Below are 19,791 nucleotides of genomic sequence, written 5' to 3'. Positions count from 1 at the left end.
AATGCTTCACACAGATCAGCTCTTTTAATCTTTATAATAATCCTTTTAAGTACTACTATTATCAATCCCAATTAATGGATGGGGAAGCAGATGTTCAGAGAGGTTAGGCAACTTGCCCAAGAACACACAGCAAGTAAATAAAACAGTGCCATCTGTCTGACTCTAAAGCTGGCACTCGTAGGCACCCTCTGGGCATCAAAAGCCATCTCAAGAGAAGGCTGCTTCTGGTGAGGGCTGCAGGCCTGAATCACAGACCTGTGTTCCCTACGCAAAGCTGCTGCTGCTACTAAGTCGTTTCAGTCGTGTCTGACTCTGTGCGACCCCATAGACGGCAGCCCACCAGGCTCCCCCATCCCTGGGATTCTCCACCCAAGAACACTGGAGTGGGTTGCCATTTCCTTCTCCGGTGAATGAAAGTGAAAAGTGAAAGTGAAGTTACTCAGTCGTGTCCAACTCCTAGCGACCCCATGGACTGCAGCCCACCAGGCTCCTCCGCCCATGGGATTTTCCAGGCAAGAGTACTGGAGTGGGGTGCCATCGCTTTCTCTGCTACGCAAAGCTAGCTTCACAGAAATGGAGAATGCTCTGCCTCCATTTTGCCACTGGGCTGGCTGCCCTACCAATAAGCAGCCCTATCCAATGCCAGCCACCACGTCCAGATGTCCTTCTTACCCAGCAGCCTTCCCCCAATCAAGTGCATGGTTCCCAGCTCCCGCAAAGGCCACAGGGAAATTTAAGCACGACACACCCACGAGTGACACACTCAAGGCAAGCACACCTCCATGGCGGGCCCACAGACACACAGACAGGAGCCCTATGCTTTGGGGGTAGAAGGTGCAGAACATGATGGAGCCCCAGCAGGAGAGGCCTAGAAGTTACAGGAATGTGTGCTCTGGAGCAAGACAGCCCAGGTGCAGATCCCTGCTCCCCTACCCACTAAACCTGCAATCTTGAACAATTCAATTATTCTCAATGAACCTCAATTTCCTCATCTGAAAAATGGGATCATCCAATAATAGACTCAATCTCATGGGGCACAGAGTACATGCAATCATGCCTGCCCAAAGCCTGCTTAATAACTTATTCTTGTCATGATGGTCATTGGGTCTTCACATGTCATGGACCATTATGTGACTGGATCGAGCAGGTTCTAGCTTAAAGTCAGAAGATCCGGGTGTGCATCCCGGCTCTGACCCACACAAGCTCTGTGACTTAGGGTGTGGTCTCTTTTCTCATAGACTCTGTTTATTCATCTGTAAATAGGGAGAAGCCTCCCACCACGGGACGGGCAAAGCAATGCACAGAAGTAACCCATGCTTGTATTCTGTAAACAGGACAGCTCTGAGGAAACCTGGGCACCTCCCATCACTGTGTTAATTAGTTGGAAGGAGGGTGCCAGCCAGAAACCAATTACCAAGTCCCTCCAGGGGCCTCTGCAGGGGGCAGGGAGGAAGGAGAAGGGAAGAGTGGTGACAGCTCCTCCCCATGCCCCCCCACCCGCCACCCTGCTTGTGTCTCCTCCGCAGCTGGTCCCACACTCCAGGCCCACAAAGGAGAGGCTCATTCTAAACAGCGTCTTTTCATGTGGAAACCACCGGATTTGCATCTGTCCTTCCCTGGCCAGGCCTGCCCCGTGCCAGCTGCTCTGAGCTTCCCAGGCTTCAGGCAGCTCGGGCTGGGGACTGTGGGGTCCACAGGCAGGGAATGGAAGTGAACGGAACGAGCTGAGCAGGAGGAGAGGGAAGGAGAGGGGGTTGGGCACAGAGGGAATTTGCACATTCCCTCATCTCCTGGACACCAGACAAATTCTGTGGCCGGCACATCCAAATCAGAATCTGGGCCGCCCCGGTGCCAGGAGCCAGCGGCGGCTGAGGCCATGTCTGCTCCAGGCTGGCCAACCTGGGAGAGAAGTGGAAAAACTCACTCCATGGCTGGGCTGCCAGGGCCTGACGCTGCCAGGCCGCTGGTCCGGCCAGCGTCCACACACGCAAACCAACCGAGCCCATGTTGGTGCTGACTCCACAGCCTTGGCCGGCTATGGGGTGATTCTGGGGGCCCTGGGGAGCCTCACACCCTGCCCTGATGCCTCTGGGTGCTGCCATGGGTGCCAAGGCGGCAACACCCTGAGCCATGAGAAAACAGGGCCTCTGGGCACACTCAGGAAGAGAGTAACTCAGCAGAGCTTTTCAGGAGAGAGAGGGAGAGACGGCAAGGAAGGGAAGAGCCTGCATTTACTAAGCAAGCACTAAGGGCAGGCAGTCAAGACCCAGCTTGTGTCCATCGGACCTTGATGCTCCTAACCCAGGTCTCTATGATACCTCCTTACACACCCATCTCTTCAAAGGTCCTGGACAGCAGGGGCTGCAGCTATATATTCTCTGAGCCCAGTGCCTAACAGGGGTTGGCCCAGAGCAGGAGCTCAGAGGGCTGGACGAATGAGTAAATGTTACCTAGACTCCTTCTGCGTGAGGATGCCAGTGATCTGCAAAAAGAATTGCAAGGAAGGAGGCAGTAGAGTGAGAGTGTGAGGCGTACAGAAGGCAGAATCCCTGCCCCATCCCGCCCCAAGAGTCTGGGAGCTGCGTCATACTGGTGAAATGGGGCAGGACCCTATGGTCTTTGCCTCTCATGTCCTCTGCCTGCCTTTTGTCTGTGGAAAAACGTCAAAGAATAAGTCTAACCAGAGAAGTGAGAATATGCAGAAACAAAGGAAAACAGCCAAAGGAAACCAAATAATAATAGTTTTGATATTAAGCACAGCCAAGGACCTGTAGTTCCTTCTCAGGAGCTATCGATAATAATCTGAGCCACAGCCTGTGAATCGTCTTATGGATACTGGAACTCCCACCAGGTGGAGAAGTTAACTGCGTGATGACCACCCTGCAGCCAGGGCATAAGCTGCCACAATTTCAAAACCGGCCTCAAGGAAATGGGAACAAACTGACCCTGGAACTGAAGACTACCTGTACTTAAAACAATCAAGATGACGCTGGTCAGACCACCAATGGCTAATTTCAAGATGACTCTCAGAGCTGACTTGCTGTTTCTATAAGCAGCCCCCTCCTTCGGCCTATAAAAGCTCTACCCCACTGGGTGCTGGGGATGGGGGAAGTCGGCCTTTGGACAGGCATTCACCCTATCCACCCACCCCCACCCCACCCAGTTGCCAGCATCCAAAATAAAGCAAACTTTCCTTTCCACCAACCTGGCCTCTTTAATGGCTGTTGAGCAGTGAGCAGCCGGATCCCACTTTCAGTTACACCGGTACCTCTCAGCCTTTTAACTGAGGTTCTCTCATCTCTTCTTGCAGTAAGAGTCAGACAGGAAAAAGGTGCTGGGAAGTGGGACACTGGGGCTTCAGCATCCTACATGGACTGGATGTGGGTCAGTGAGTTGAAGCAGAAGGGCTTGTAATCCCCTCTCCCCCATCCTGACCCTGGGCTCCCTTCACCTGGACCCAAAAAAGGGAGAGGCTGTCCAGCAGAAGCGGGCAGTGCAGTGGGGGAAAAACACCCACCCCGACTAGGGCGGCCTGAAGTCCCCCTCACTGGGCAGCTGGGCAGAAAGAGCACTGACCAGGAGTCAGAAGAACCCAAGTTTCAGCTCTCTAATGTCATACTTGCTGAGTGACTTTAAGGAAATCACGGTTCTGCTCCGTGGGCCTAGGATCCTTCATTTGTCAAGGGAGAGAACGCGATGATTTAACTGCTCGTATATTCTGTTCTCCTATAAGGCTCTCTACAGGGGCCTAGAGACATGTTGGTGCTGTTCAGTTTCTAAGTTATTTCTGACTCTTTGCGACCCCGTGGACTGCAGCGCACCAGGCTTCCCTGTCCTTCACTATCTCCTGGAGTTTGCTCACTCATTTCCACTGAGTTGGTGATGCCATCCAACCACCTCATCCTCTGTCACCCCTTTCTCCTTCGGCCTTCAATCTTTCCCAGCAGAAGCCAGGGACTCCAACCAGTGAGCTGAGCTCTGTGAGGGTGGGACAGGAGAGGGAAGGCAAAGCTGCAGGCCTGGGGGCCAGGGTGCAGCTGACAATCCTGCTCGTGGACTTGGAATCTGCCGCTCAGCACTGGCATCCAGGGTCCTCTCTTTGCCCGCATTCCTTCTCCTAAGTCGTTCTGAGGGACGGTAGGCATTCCTGCCGCTCAGGGCACTTTGTTCTTGGGCCACTGGGTCCCTGAGCCAGCCTAGGGAACTTGGAAAGCACTAAGCTCAGTGGCACCGAACTTAACAAGGCACCTGGGAACAAGGCCGCCTAGCCACTGGAAGCCACCACCTTCCTTACCCAGAGCCCCAACTCTGGTCACATCACAGATGAACCCCGGGAAAGCACGCCAAAGGACCTCTGAGCAATGAGAAGACGGTTGTAGAGGCCAACATAGAGCTCAAAGACTTTTCTTATAGCCCATTGACTCAAACTCTACACACAATTCTAACATATTTTGTTCTGTTTTTCCAGCCAAGGGCAGTCTAGAAACAGATATTTAGAAGCAGAGAAGGACTGCTATATGCTAAGTCAGGTATATGACTGAAATGAAACAGGGACAGAAAAATGCTAAAAATCAGGCACAAGGACTCAAAGAATAAAATCATCTGGAATGAAACTGTCTTGTTCCTAGGAGGGCAGCCTTCACTGTCACCCCTGACCTGCCCTATGGAAGGATACTTGACCACAACCAGGAGGGGGCTGGGCCTTGACCTCCTGTGGACATCTGCAGCCGGGGAAACTGCATCTGGTCCTTCCCTCTGCTTTCTCTTCTTTTTTTCTTCCTTTCTTCTCCTTAGTACATAAAGAAACTAAGACAGCTTACTAAAATACACACCATAAAATATAGTTTAAAACATCATACCCAGGAAAAAAATGTCATCTGGCTAGACGGTCACAATCCAAAATCTGCAGGGCTCTGTGTGTCTAGTGTGTTAGAGCAGGAGCCCTTCCAGAAAACCCTCAGGCTTTATATGCAACCTCACCTGCTGTGTCCCACAAAGAAGGGGGAATGGGCTAAGTATTAGAAGGCGGGTGGCAAATGGAAAACAGAGGCCCCTTCCCCTAAGGAAGTGCTACTGAAGATCTGGCAACGGGCCATCATGTTTCCTTGTCTCTACTTTCCTATCATCTCCTACAGTCCACACCAAACCCCGGCCTTGAGGATCTGCCCTCCAGGGATCTGACACAAGAGCTCCAAGCAAGGGTCCTGGAAGCTGGACTTACCCAAAGTGGTGATTCTTCTCAAAAAGGCAGCAGGAGCTGGGGTCTCACCCTCTAATCCATTCCCTCCTCTGCCTACCACCCCCAGCTTGTAAGTGCGATCCCACCTCCCAGACTCCCTTTAGGGTTCTTGGCATCTGTCTTGTAACCAGACCAACTTCAGAGAACAAAGAGCCTCCTGGTCTCCATCAGAGCTGACTTCTTGCCAGAGCTGAAGTTGTCCCAAATCCCCGCAGAAGGTGGAACCAATTCTGCATTTCACAGATGAGAAAACAGAGGCCTAGAGATGGAAGTGACTGGTCCAAGTCACCCAGCCTGTTAGTGACTTATTTAGGAGCAGAGGCCAGGCCTTCAGACTCCCAGAACACTCTGGTTCCTTCCCAAACTCAGAGAGGAGCCTTTACCAACAGGCTTTAGGGAATGCCCCCCACCCCCGCCCCCTGCCCCCCACCCCCCAGGCCCTTCCCCTGCAGGCCTCTTGCTCCTCCCTACTGGAAAACCAGCAGTCTATGAAGGGCTAGCAAGGGAAGAGCAGATAGGGTTAAGGTGGGGATTTTATTTAATCCTCTGAGCCAGCTTAAACTGATGCCACATTTGTTAGAAGAGCCAGACACAGAGGGATTTGATGGGGGATGGTGGGGGAAGGGGGCACATTAGTGAATAATCACTGGATACCAAGAGGCCAGGGCTGCCAATGAGTTGAAAAGACAGGTACTCACCTTCGTGGACTCCCCACCCCAGGGCCCTGGTCTCCAAGGGCCCTCTACCATGGGAATCATCCAGTCTCCAAGGTGCAGGGTAATGGAAAGATCACAGGCTAGAGACTGAAACAGGCCTGAGGGCAAATCCCAGCTCAGCTACTTACTCACTGTGTGACCTCAGGCAAGTTACTCTACCTCTCTGAGCCTCAGTTTCTTCCTCCATTAAAGGGGGCCTGAACACACCTTCCTTGCAGGTCTCCTGGGAGGGCTGCCTGAGCTCATATACATAAAGAGACACAGGGGAGACACTGAATCAAATCTCAGGGCTATTATTACAAATCTCTCTCTCATCCTTTATCTCTCATCCAGGCCCATCCATTACTCTTTTACTCTAACCTGCTTACCTCTTTGACATTAACACTGTTAATGACAGTAATCCTTCCCAGCTAAATAGCATTTGTATCATTTCAAAACACTAAGCGTCCTGCCCTCTGTGGGTCGCAGCAGCCCTGCCAGCTGCAGCCAGAGCTAAGGTACCCCCTCAGCCCCCAAGTTCATCTTCCCACAATGTTTCCAAGTTCCAATTCTGGAATTGAGCCCAAAGACCCTGACTGAACATGCTGTCTTATAGCAGCAGATCTTGGGGGGCATCAGATGGAGCTAGAACCACTTCTCCCATTGCTTCCAGGCTGACCCACCATCTGGTCTGCTGCTCTGACCACAAACAAGCTGCCCTTCCCACTTTGACCTCCAACTCTCTAATTATGAGAGCCAGGTGGGCAGCTGGTGGAGTCTGGCCTTGGGTACATGGCTCACCAAACCCAAGAGCAAGACCAGGCTGTGATCTCCTTACCCTGACTGAGCTCTCTGAAAAGTGTGGGTTCATACCCTTGATCTTACTGGTTCTTAATTGCTGGTCACCAACCCCAGCGTTCATATTATCTTTCCTATGCTCACACTCCAGGAGGAAACTGAGGGCAAAGCAGGAGGGCCCAGCCAAGGTCACTCAGGGGGTCGGGACAGAGCTGGGGAGTGAATGGCAGGTCTCCTAAACCCTGGGCACTTTCCACTATCCAGATCTGCTTTCCACTTAACTCTTTCTTTCCCACAGCAAGGAAGCTCCCAAAATGTCTCCTCGGCCCCTAAGATGAGGTCCAAGAATTCTCCCCCAACATGGGAGCTGCCAGAATGAGAGCCGCCACTCCTTACCCCGCCACAGCTCTTTCCCATATCTTCAAGTTGGCCACTCCAGAATCTTTCCCATCCCTGGTAGCAACTCCCGGGATTGGGGAGCGCCCACAGACTGCTTTTGGAGTCAGGCCCGAGTTCCTGGGATGGGCAGCAGAGGCCGGCAGGTGGGGTGGGCTTTCACCTCTGCGGGCCTCCTCAGAGCGGCAAGTCCATTCCCACACCCACTGCCCAGCGTCGGTCCGTGCAGCGACACTCCCCGCGGTGCGCTCCAACGGGGAGGAGGGGGGACACCACTGAGCTGCCCTACACTGTTCTCCTGGGGTTAAAAATGCAGCATCCTAAACAAGGGTTAAAAATGCAGTCCTGGAGTTGAGCCGGCGAGAGGGATCCTGCCCAAACGACAGTTCCTGCCAAAGCGGCATCCTCCCACTTCCCTCCGCAGTCCTGGGGGCCGAGGGGCTCGAGCGACTGCGGGAGCAAGACAGACACACCTTCCGGACCCAGCGCCCCCCGCCCCTCGCACGCCCACATCCCCGCGCCCCCCGCAGCCCAGGCCGGGGGCTTCCAGCGCCAGCGGGTCCCGGGCGCGGCGGGCCAGGGGCGCCTACCTTTGTGACAGTCATGCAGAAACTCCGGGGCTGTACGGGGCCGCGGGCGCGGCGTGCGGGGGCGACGGCCGGGGTCCGCCCGGGGGCTCCCGGCGGCGTCAGGAAGGGGTCCGGAGCGGCTCCGCGCGCTCCCCGCGCCCCGCGGGAGGCTCAGCCGAGCCTGGGGGCCGCGCTCCGGGCGGGCAGCGCGCAGGGACCGCTCGTCAGCGCTCGCCCGCCGCTCGTCGCTGATGTCAGCCCCGAATGTGCATTTATAATAGATGAGCCTCCTTCGCCGCAGGAAGGCGAGGCAGGAAGAAAGGGAGCGAGGGAGAGGGCCCGGGCTGGGGGGCGGGGGGAGGAAGAGGGGCCGGGAACTCGCTACAAAGGAGGAGGCGGAAGGAGGAGGAAACGCACGCCCGCCCGCCAGCCGCCGTGCCCCGCGCCTCCGGGATCGGTTGCGGCCGCCGGGCACAGCGGCTCGCCAAGCCCGGGGCCGGCGCCCAGGCCCCGCGGCCTTAACCCCTTCAGGCCCGCGGCCGCCTGGCGGCCGGGCGAGCTGGGTCCTGGCACCTGCCAGCTAGGGCGGGGGATGGGCGGCGACCCGGGCTCTGCGTGCCCGGTTGGCCCCGGGCCGCTGGCGAAGTCACACGCTAGATGGCCGAGGCGCCGCGCGGGCCGAAACGACCGCCAGGCTCGCCCCCTGGAGGTGCGCGGAGTCGGCCGGCGGGCTGGGAGGGCCGAGCGGCGGGCCGAGAGGGGCGTGGCAGCCGCCCGTCGGGACTCAGCCTGAACCCCCTGCGTCTTGCAGACCCCTGCACCGAGGGGCGCAGCACCCGTTTCAGTCTCGTTCCCGCAGCGAGAAGGTGGCCCAGGGGGGCTCGTAGCCAGTTTTACAGAGGAGGAAACTGAGGGTCAGGATCGGAAGTGACTGAGACAACTGGCGTGCAGCCGGGCTGGCATTTCTCTGGGAGCCCGCTCTTTCCACGTCGCCGCGAGCTCTGAGCTCTGTACCGAAGCCCGGGTTATAAAAGCTGCGTTCTAGAGACAGGACGAGCCCTGCCCCAGGTGTGCCCGTACGACCCTCGGGCTTAGCGCTGCTCTGGGGGAACACAGGTGCGTCCTCGGTGGTGAACTAATCCTGACCTGGGTCCCTCCCACCACACTCTGGAGCTGCTTCAGGGACTTGAGGTACAACCACCTGAAGGTGGCCCCGCGAGTCTTCTGAAAGGAGTCCTCCTCATGAGCACAGGAGCAGAACCGGTTTCGGCAGACTGCGAACTACAGAAACTGAGGAGGGGAGGGGTTAGCGGAGATGGAGGCGGACGGATCTGCCACGCATCACAACCTCCCCCTACGCCCGGAAGTGTTAGTTTTCTGCTCCTGGAGATTATACAATTCAATCAAATACAAGAAGTTGTCCACAATGGTATGCGCACCTGCTCTGTAGAAGGCGCTGGAGGAACAGAGAAGAGATCGGATGCCTGCCTTCACCGAGCCCACTGTTTAGAGTAGCAGTAATAATCAGCATCTGTAGAGCTCTTTGTGGATCATCCTGCTACTTTTATTTACATTTTCTCCTGTGATCCCTAACGCAATAGTATGAGGAAGGAATTACCATTATCGGTTTGCTGATGAGTGAACAGTCTCAGAGAGGGGCGGGGACCTCCCCAAGATCACACAATGACAAAGCCAACACTTTGAACAGAAGTCATTTTCAACTGAGCACAGCTTTGTGCTTTGGAGCTGTGAATTCCAGGGCTACTCATACCTGCTGCCTTATCTGAGCTTCACCCTTAGGAGGTAGCTGGACAGTTAGTAGTCCTGTTTTCAGCCACAAGGAGTTTAAACTCAGTCTCTTGGGTAGCACATGATGTCACAAGCCTCAGGCATCTGATTTGTGCAGACTCTTCCTCAGTGTGTTCCTCAATGGACCTCATGTTTTGACCACATTACTCCCCTCCCAAGAATGCCCTCCTCATTCTTCTGCACTGATCTAGACCCTCTCTGCCTCTCACAGTCCCATCTCCTTGCCAAACCCCGGACAACTCCACCCCCCACGGGTCCCCATGTTGCATTTGAGTCCCAGCGTCTGGACTTGTTTTCATGAGCTTCTGGCCAATACAGACTGTGAGCCTGCAAGCGTTCAGAGAACCAGGGCATGTCTTCTCTTACTGTGTACCCCGGGCACACAGTAGGTGCTCAGTGAATATTTAATGCCACCAAGGACAAAATCAAGCAGAGTAAACGTTTGACCTGCAACAGAAGAAATTTAAATTAGATCCATGAAAGCATTTCCCCTTAGCAAGCTGTCCAGCATCAGAAAGGGTCACATGCCCTGTCTGGGCTGTTTTGGACAGGTCAGCCTCAAGACAGGAGGATGGACCTCAAAACCTTTCTGAAGCCCCCGTAGCCCTTGGAAACCTTTAAAGGGCAATTCAAGAACACGAGCCACCCTGCCCCCCACGACTGTGACTTGTCCATGTTTCTCTCTCATGGATATTTAAAATCCCAGATTGTCATCCTTAGCTACCCAGCATGCCTCTTGGCACCTTCCCCACCATCCGCCAGGGTTGTGGGCTCTGGGAAGGAGACAGATACTTAATATCAGCCTAAGCCAAATGTAATTAGGAACATCAATCTGCTGCCCACAGCCCACGTGACAGGCTCCCAAGGCAAAAGCAAAATGTTTCTGATTCCTCACATGCTGCTGGCTCGCCCCTTCTGTCTGTCACTCTCCCCAATCAGAACAGAGGTCTGGAAGAGCAACGGCCCCCTCAAAGAACTTGGCAGCCCCCCTGCAAGTCAAGGGCTTGGCCCCTAAGAGATATGCAGAAATGTGTGCTTTTTCTGTGGTCTGACTGTCAGTATCACAGTACCTCCCACCTCCTGGTCCCCTGTGACATGGCCCATCTTAGTTTGGATTCTCCCCAAAGCAGAGCCTGAGAAAGGAATTGGATGCAGGTGGTTTAATTGGAAGGTGATCCCAGGAAGCAGGAGTGGAAGAGTGAATGGGGGTAATTAGTGAGATTGGGAAGAAGGAAAAGTCAACATAAAAATTGGCTTTATATAGTAGAAAAGCTTTTGCATACGTGTCTACAAATATGTATAATATATATTTTAGAACATTTTTGCCTAAAAAAATGTATGACCTTTGATTCTATTTGTTTGACTTAGTATGAATAGAATACTAGATTTCTAATTTTAAAAAATAGGTATGCAACAAGCAACAAAGGTTTAATGTATAGCACAGGGAACTGTGGTCAATATCTTATAATAACGTATAATGGAAAATAATCTGAAAAATGTATGTATATGGACTTCCCGGACTTTCCTGGTGGCTCAGACGGTAAAGCGTCTGCCTACAATGTGGGAGACCTGGGTTCAATCCCTGGGTCATTTCCCTGGAGAAGGAAATGGCAACCCACTCCAGTATTCTTGCCTGGAAAATCCCATGGATGGAGGAGCCTGGTAGGCTACAGTTCATGGGGTCGCAAAGAGTCGGACACGACTGAGCAACTTCACTCACTCATGGACTTCCCTGATAGCTCAGCTGGTAAAGAATCTGCCTGCAATGCCAGAGACCTGGGTTCAATCCCTGGGTTGAGAAGATCCCCTGCAGAAGGGAAAAGGTACCCACTCCAGTATTCTAGCCTGGAGAATTCCAGGGACTGTACAGTCCATGGGGTCGCAAAGAGTCAGACATGACTGAGAGACTTTCACTTTTACATGTGTATAACTGAATCACCTTGCTGTGCACCTGAAAGACTGCAAGTCAACTATACTTCAATAAAATATATATGTTAAGAAAAAAAATTAAGATTGGAGAAAGAAAAAAAATGGCTTTATATTGTTTGTTCTCAAGGTCACTGCTGGGGCCAAGGGGACTCACTTCCCCAGAGACGTCTGGGATGTGGCCAGGATTGCCTGCCAGGAGTCATTCAGTGGGCATTCATCCATGGACTCCTCCTCCCCACTGTCTGAGGGCTGCCTCTTATGGCATTCCTTCAGCTTGGAGAATGCCCTGGGCCAGAAAGTAGAAAGACACCACCACCACCCGCCAGCTCTTACTTAAGGTGGGATGCTGTTAGTTTAAGTCTGAGCTGTCCTGGACCACCCACTGAGCTGTAGGTGAAACCAGAGGGAGTCCGAGTGGACACGTTAAAAGTTATGGAATAAATAAGCATTTGCAGTAGAAGCTCTGGTCTCCTTTAGACTCCTTCACACCTCAATGCTGTAAACCATGCTCTGTCCTCAGCCTTGAATGCCCTTACACCTCTTTCTCTGCATGCCAAACTCCTATTCATCTTTCAAATCCCAGCCCAAATGGCACCACCTCTATGTAGCTCTCCTGACACTATCTCCACAGCTGCCTGATTCACACTGTAGTATAACTGTCATAATTAAACATATTTGTCCTGTCTCTTTTGATGGGGCTGTGACCAGGTGTTCTGTCTCTCTCTTTTCTTAATCACAAAACATAGTTGACACATAGGAGATGCTGGATAACTGCTTGCCAATCCAATTGGGCTGCCATGGGCACCTGTAGCTTCAGCCTTAATAACCTCTTGGCTCAAGTCCCAGCATGCCTTAGGGCGGCATGTCGACGTCAGGCTCTGATCCGCCTCATGTGTTTGTTTGCCTAGCTTTTCCCCAGACCCTGTGTTGGATGCCACTGTGCGGAATTAGGAGGGCTTGGTCCTCGCCTGCAAGAAGCTTGCAGTCTCCCTGGAAAGACTGCAGGTGTGAGCGCACATCCCAGACCAGGCTGCATGGTAGCATGGAGCCAGGAGGAGGGAGATCATCAAAGCTGTGAAGCCCTATAGGAGGGAGGAGTTCTCCCAGTCCTCCCTGGCTGCCTTGTTCATGCCAGGACACACACCCACACACCACCTGCCCTCGGTACTCAGTCGTCAAGCCCTGCAACTCACACTTTTGCTCAATTCCTTCCCTTCCTCATCTGCCTCCTGCCTTGTGCTGATCACTCCACTCTCCAACCAGCAGCTCAGGCATCCCTGATCAAATGCACGCGCGCGCACACACACACCCGTCTCCTTGAAACCCACCAGGGTTCCCAGCTGCCTTTGGGATGAGGTCCAAACAGGGTCCTCCAAGACCTGTCCCAACCTCTGCATCTGGATGTTGTCTGTCTCATCACATTCTTATCTTTCTCTCCCCCTGAGCAACTGCCAGACTCTTCTTCATTCTTTCCTCAGATGTCACCTCTTCTAGGAAGCCTCCCTGGACTCTGACGGGGATAGTTTGGGTGCCCAGTCTCTGTGCTACTTTCCATAACCCTCTGAGCCTCCTTCTTTTCTGCACGTCTTCATTGTTTCATTATTTCCTGTTTGTGTGTTTCACAGCTCTTGGTAATTCCAGCACGCAGCAAAAGCCTTGTTCAATACCCTTCCCTGCATTTAATTCTTTCGGCCCCTCATTTCCCCCTTTCTTTTTTATCATCTGCCCATCCTCTCTCCCCCATTACCTGTCTCCACTGGTGCATCCGCTTTTCCATGCTCCGTGTCTGTGTCCTCCTCCTACTTCACCGCATCCAAGTCCTGCTCTGCCCCCTGCCCTCCGGGCAGCACCGCCGCTGCTCTTCACGTCTGGGTGTGGGGCTCTCCCCGCCCCACCTCCCCTTGACCCCCATGCTTCTTCTCTTGCTCCCGTCTCGCCTCCCGTCTGTGCTCTGGCCGCATCCGCGTGCCCTTGTTCTGCAGCCTTGCTCATCCCTGTGTTTCCCTCCCCCGTCCCTGTGGCTGTGTCTCTCTGTCCCTCTCTGTGTCTTCGTCCCTCACCCACTTGCTCTGTGGCCTCTGAACAACATGCATGTGCTGACTCCGGTGTGTGAATTTCTGGGCTGCTCCCGGGGTGTCCTCTCGCACCCTGTATCTGAGGGGTGACGACTGGTGAGCTACCTGGAGGCAGGCAGGTCTGGGCCCTCTGAGGGCTGCATCCTTCACTGCGGACACCTCCACCTGGGAAGCAGGTTCTTCGTCCTCGAGCCTCTCTGGGAGCTTGTACCCATGCGTGTGTGAGTGGATGGCTTTTTCTGTTTACTGCACTCGGGTGGGTGGGGTATGGAAAGAGATGATGGAAGGAGGAGCCTTGGAACTCGGCTCAGAGTCAGCCTTTCCCAAGAGCTCTGCCCTCCCATCTCTTCCTGGGGCCATGATGGCTGCAGAAAGGGCGAATGGCTCACCCTGGTAGGACTTCCCAGCAGATTCGACACGTGCATCCCAGGGACAGGTGTGCTCTGGAAACACAGTCCACTCACACAGTGCGGCGGTTAAGTGCCCAGCTCCGCAGCTGTAATACACAGGTTCAAACCCCAGCTCCCCATCCCCCACACTGTGTCATCGGGACAGTTGTTTGATCTCCCGGCACCCCGTCTTCTTTTCTTCATCATAAAGATAATAACAACAGTGGCCTCACAGGGCTGTTATGCAGTGTAAATGAGAGAAAGCGCTTGGTGCAGTGTATCCACTCTGTAAGTCCTGTGACTGCTATAAGAAATCAACAGTATCTCCATCATTCAATCTTTCAGTCCTCATGATTTTCAAGTTAGAGTAGACTAAAAAACTATTTTAAAAAATTTGTAATTAATGTTTAATGTGAGAAGAGGGTGAGATGTTTGGATGGTATCACTGACTCCATGGGTGTGAATTTGAACAAACTCTGGAAGATGGTGAAGGACAGGGAAGCCCAACATGCTGCAGTCCATGGGGTCACGAAGAGTCAGACATGACTGAGCAACTCAACAACAACATGCATTATAGGGAGGAACGTCTTGCTAATAATTAACATCATCATCCTCATCGGCATCATCATTCTCTTCATCTATACAATACTTACTATGTGCCGAGAACTATTAATACTAATATAAATATAGTACATGTATGTGTTGGACTAAACAACTATTATCTTCCTCATTTATCAGGAAAGGAAATTGAGGCTGGGAGAGAAGACGTGGCTAGCCTAGGCTCACAGCTAACATGTAGCAGAGCAGGCTCAAGGCCCAGGAAGACTGAATCTTTGCTGCACTTTCCACAACCCTGAGCATCTGTCACAGCATCTCACAGACATGACTGAGCACGCACACACAGAGTATCGGGAAGGGAGACAGGAGTCTGAGTCCTTATTGTTGTTTTTCAGTTGATAAGTGAAGTGAAGTGAAAGTTGCTCAGTCATGTCCAGCTCTTGCGACCCCATGGACTGTACAGTCCATGGAATTCTCCAGGCCAGCATAGTGGAGTGGGTAGCCTTTCCCTTCTCCAGTCGCTACATTGTGAGTGACCCTTTGCAACCCACGCACTGCGGCGTACCTGGCTTCCCAGTCCTCCACTATCTCCCAGAGCTTGCTCAAATGTACAACCATTGAGTCACTGATGCTATCTAACCACCTCATCTTCTGCTGCCCCCCAAGTCTTACCAGAGCCCCATCTCCAAGTCAAGCAATTGACTTGGTTTCACTCATTTTTGTAATGGGATTATAAAACACCGTCTACTTAAGAACTGTCCATTGACAAACATTTTATTTCACAAGAAAAATCTTTGGGGAAAAAAAAAAAAGAAAAAAGAGGAAAAAGCCTGCTACGCCACTACCATCAACAGAAGATGAAAGCAGTTGCTTATACAGAGCCACTCGGGCCCTAGAAACCAGATTTCCAGCCTTTAGAGCTTCTTGGATCTAAACTTTGAAATAACACTCGCTGCAATGGTTCTCAAAGTGTGGGTCCCAAACCAGCATCAGCTTCACATGGGGGCTTGTTATAAATGCAGATCTGTGGGCCCTCTACCAAGTTTACCAATTCAGGGCCCAGCAGGCTGTTGAAATAAGCCCTCCAGGGGATATGAAGAATCATTGATTTTCATCATTAAGTATGGTGAACACCCTGTCAGAGAAATTCTATGTCCCAGGTAACATAGTTATATTTGAACATGGGCTTCAATATCTTAACCAGTCAGTGGCTCTCAAAATCTTTCCTCTAAGGACAAGATTACAAGTCTGGCAGGGAGCAGAAGGGTGACCGAAGGTGCCTGAAACAGGTCCAGCAAGGAACTGTAGCTTTGACGTTTCCTGCTTTGGCTTGAAATCCTGTGCAAACTTCATGGCTGCAGGTACTGTCCTGGTTAAGTCCTGCTTGCTTGTCTGAGGCTAAACCTGAAGATAGGCCCAGGAGTGGAGATGGCAAGAGTCCTGACAGGCTCATGGGAGACATGCTCCTCAGTTTGGAGAACGAGGCTGGGACCTCAGAGCTTGGGAGCAAGGTCTTGAAGATCCAGTTACAGCCCAGCAGCCCCTCCCCAGAAGCCCCACAGCCAGACCAGCCCCTGGCAGGGCCCCCAGGTCTCTCCCATCCCCGCTTCTCTGTGCCTGCCCCTAGGACTGCTCTCTTCCATTCTTCTCCAGGATGGTCAGATCTGGCTACACTTCAGTGCTCAGCAGAAAGCCACAGGGATATTCTATCCTATCCCTCCACTATGCTTCCAGAACTTAGCAGCTTGTCCGTGTTGAATATCCTGAGGCATTTGCTAGTGCTGCATCTCAAGTCCTCATCTTTCGTAAAGAGCAGGCTTTGGACCAGACGGTCTCTAGGGTCTTCTCTGGCTACTCCAAGATGATCAAAACTTCAGTTCACAAGAAGAGGGTTTATCTCCCTTAGTCATATCTACTCTTAGCACGTGCAGGGCCTCCAGCAAATTTGGGTGTGTGTGGGAACTTTGTTAAAAAACAAAATTCAAGTGAGTAAATTTGAGGATCTAATTGGCTTTATTAGGCAATTTATCAACTGAGTAGCATCCCATCCTGCAGATAGAAGGGAGCTTTGAGGGACTGGACAAAATGAAAGGTTTTTATAGAAAGACAGGCGAGGCAAAAGAGTTATTCACACAAGAAAAGAGAGGATTATTTTTAGGCCTGGATGTCCTCTTTTGGTAGGGAAGGAACTGACAAGGGCTTTTATCTTGCAGCTTGCCTTCTTTTTCTCTGGGGCATGGAAAGGGCCTTTGTGACAGATTACCTCATTGGTGGTAACCATAAAATTCCAGACTGGTTGATTATGATTACATTTCTAGTGAAGGTTGAAACTGCAATTCCATTAGATACTAAATCTGGGGTTGGTATCATGGGCTTTACCACAAAACAACACCATCTGGGGCCTGCGGTTTTTCTCTTTAGCACCCTTGTCTAGATCAACAACTTGATTTTTAAATGCAACACAAAATTCTTGGCCCTTATGAGGTGTTGTGACTTACCAATGAATGAGCAGAGGAAAGGTCTTAACGTATTTTGCTGATTGTCCAATCAGTGCATGTGAAGATTCTTCATACGGTCCAAGAACCATCTTTTCCTCTCAGGTCCAGGAACCATCTCTTCATGTTCTTTATCACCAAATATGACATTCCTGGCTAATTTCCTTTCTTCCATCATGAAAAAAAGTGAGAATGCTGCTGCTATTCACAATACCATGGCTCACAGGAACCTGTTTGTGTCGAAAGCATGGGATCTTCTTGTCCTTGCAGCTTCTTGCTACCCTTACTGCTGGCTGCTGACTTACTCCTGACACTGCATCACCCACTGTGCTGCCATGAATTCTGGCTTCTAACGACTGTCTCAAAGGGTCTGCTTTGTCGATGATGACCATAAATGCAAGCCCTACCCAGTGTGCAGGAGAATAAGAAGGGTCATCTGTTTTCTGATCATAAACTGGCCATTCACGATGTTCAAGTGTAAATGACAAAGGCCATAAAAGACTGCACTGGGGTGGAGGGGGCGCCCTGGGTGCTCCTGGAAGTTAGCACCAGGGTAAAGGACGTTTGCTACCACTGCTGCCACTCCTGGTGCTGTAGGCCAGAGGTCACCATGATGGGCAAGAATCACTGCACAGACCCGCACATGGGGCTCAAACCCAAGGGTCAGCAGTGGACTGATGGTAGTCCAGAAGCCTGAACTTGTCCTGAGTCTGATATGAGGGTCACTCAGAATCAGTGTGTCAGCCCAGTTCCAGTGGCCCAGTCTCTCAGGATCTCAATCCTGCAAAAGCAATATGGCACCAGCCAGGCTGTGGGAACAACCTGCTCACTAGACCACCCTTTTAGACCTGGAGCTTGGCCTCAAGGGCCCTAGGACAGCTCCCCAGTGTCTGTGAGTCCTGAAGCTCCTGGTGGGTGGATATCGTGCCAACTCCATGCCTGGGGGAAAGGTTAGAGAGTGCTTGAAGGAGAGAGCTGGGGACCCCGGGCAGGGTCCAGTCCAGGTGCCCAGGCACTTTGTTGGGGTGGCACTGTTAGCCCCCACTGGTTCGGGTACTTGTATTCTCTTCAGCAAAGATGCGACAGGTGAAGCTGTCAGGACTTCACTGAACCACAGGGGAGAACAACAGGAGAGTTTGAAAGCACACCTGCTGTCTTACTTGTGGTTCCCCGGGCCCTCTGACCAGCCCGTTCTGTGGGCACTTTGCTAATTCCTAACATTTTATCCCCTGGTCTTGTCTCTAAGTGAGGGCACCAGTATATGAATTGCCACCCAGAAGTTTCCCCCGACGTTTTACAAGGTCACGATCAAGACCAAAGTAGCCCCTAATACATTCTATGAGGCCAGAATTACCCTGATACCAAGTCCCAAAGACATCATGAGAAAAGGAAACTACAGACCATTATCTCTCATGAATATAAGCGATCTAAGTTCTAGATAATTGCACTGCATGCAGGCACTTTGATCCTCCCAACAACCCCATGAAGCTGTGTCTATTTTTTAGGTGGAGAAACTTTGGTTGTTTTTGTTCAGTTGCTAAGTCCTGTCCAGCTCTTTGTGACCTCATGAACTGCAGCACATCAGGCTTCCCTGTCCTTCACTGTCTTCTGGAGTTTGTTCAGACTCATGCCCATTGAGTCAGTGATGCCATTCAGCCATTTAATTCTCTGTTGCCCCTTCTTCTCCTGCCCTCAATCTTTCCCAGCATCAGGGTCTTTTCCAATGAGTGGGCTCTTCATATCAGGTGGCCAAAGTATTGGAGCTTCAGCTCCAGCATCAGTCCTCCCTATGATTACACAGGGTTGATTTCCTTTAAGATTGACTGGTTGGATCTCCTTGCAGTCCAAGGGACTCTCCAAGAGTCTTCTCCAGCACCACAGTTTGAAAGCATCAGTTCTTTGACACTCAACCCTCTTTATGGTCCAACTGTCACATCCATACATGGCTACTGGAAAACCCATAGCTTTGAGTAGATGGAACTTTGTTGGCAAAGTATGTCTCTGTTTTTTAATACACTGTCTAGGTTTGTCATAGCTTTTCTTTCAAGGAGCAAGCATCTTTTAATTTTGTGGCTGGATGAATCACAAGCTGGAATCAAGATTGCAGGGAGAAACTAAGGGGTGAGGCTAAATGACTCACCTGCATTCACATAGCTCATGAGTGATTGAACTAAGATTCAGATTTGTTTCCAAGTCCACACCACCCAGCCAGGACAGAGGTTAAGAGAAACAATTGACCCTACAGATTTGCCCCTTCCTTCCAGTGTTACCTCCGCCAAACTGCTTGCCCAGGCAACTACAAGAGTAGCTTCTCCCAACAGGGGAGACCTTTCCCCAGGCCTGCTGGGGCAGGCACAGACCCCACTGGAAAGTGACTCCTTAGCCAAAGCACACACACCAGATTGCACACTGTGAGAGTTATGCTGTAGGAAGGCAGTGAAGCAGGAGGCAATCTGTCATTGTCTGAGCAAAGCCTTAAACCTCTATGCACCTTAGTCTCCTATTTGCAAAATGGGGACTAAACTCCAAAATACTGACAATACCAAATGCTGGTGACAGTCTAGAGCACCAGGATCTCTCATTCATTGCTGGTGGGAATGCAGAATGGTAAGCCACTCTGGAAGACAGTTAGGCGGTTTCTTGCCAAACTAAACCTACCCTCGCCCTACAAACCAACAATTACACTCTTTGGAGTTGCCCAAAGGAATTGAAAGCACATCCACATGAAAACCTACCCCTGGATGTCTATGGTAGTAGACAACTTTATTCGTAATTGCCCAAACTTGGAAGCAACCAAGATATCCTTGAGCAGATAATGGATAAATAAACCGTGGTACCT

General features: G+C 51.7%; 1 protein-coding gene across 2 annotated transcripts in view; it reads right to left on the bottom strand.

Moving 5' to 3' along the window:
- Positions 1 to 8,168, bottom strand: part of CORO2B (coronin 2B) — a 148,457-nt gene extending 140,289 nt beyond the window's left edge. The window contains exon 1 of one of the 2 annotated variants that reach the window (XM_070796978.1): positions 7,719 to 8,168. In XM_070796978.1, coding sequence (XP_070653079.1) covers positions 7,719 to 7,733 — 15 coding nt within the window. In that variant the 5' untranslated portion in view covers positions 7,734 to 8,168. Of the gene's footprint in view, positions 1 to 7,128; positions 7,370 to 7,718 lie in introns of those variants that run through there. The other variant, XM_070796977.1, reaches the window with a different exon arrangement.
- Between the last annotated feature and the right edge of the window lie 11,623 nt (positions 8,169 to 19,791).

This window comes from Bos indicus, chromosome 10 (assembly GCF_029378745.1).
Source record: "Bos indicus isolate NIAB-ARS_2022 breed Sahiwal x Tharparkar chromosome 10, NIAB-ARS_B.indTharparkar_mat_pri_1.0, whole genome shotgun sequence".
Classification (NCBI taxonomy): domain Eukaryota; kingdom Metazoa; phylum Chordata; class Mammalia; order Artiodactyla; family Bovidae; genus Bos; species Bos indicus.
The sequence above is the reverse complement of the archived record's forward strand: the minus strand, read 5'-3'. Positions and strand labels throughout refer to the sequence as shown.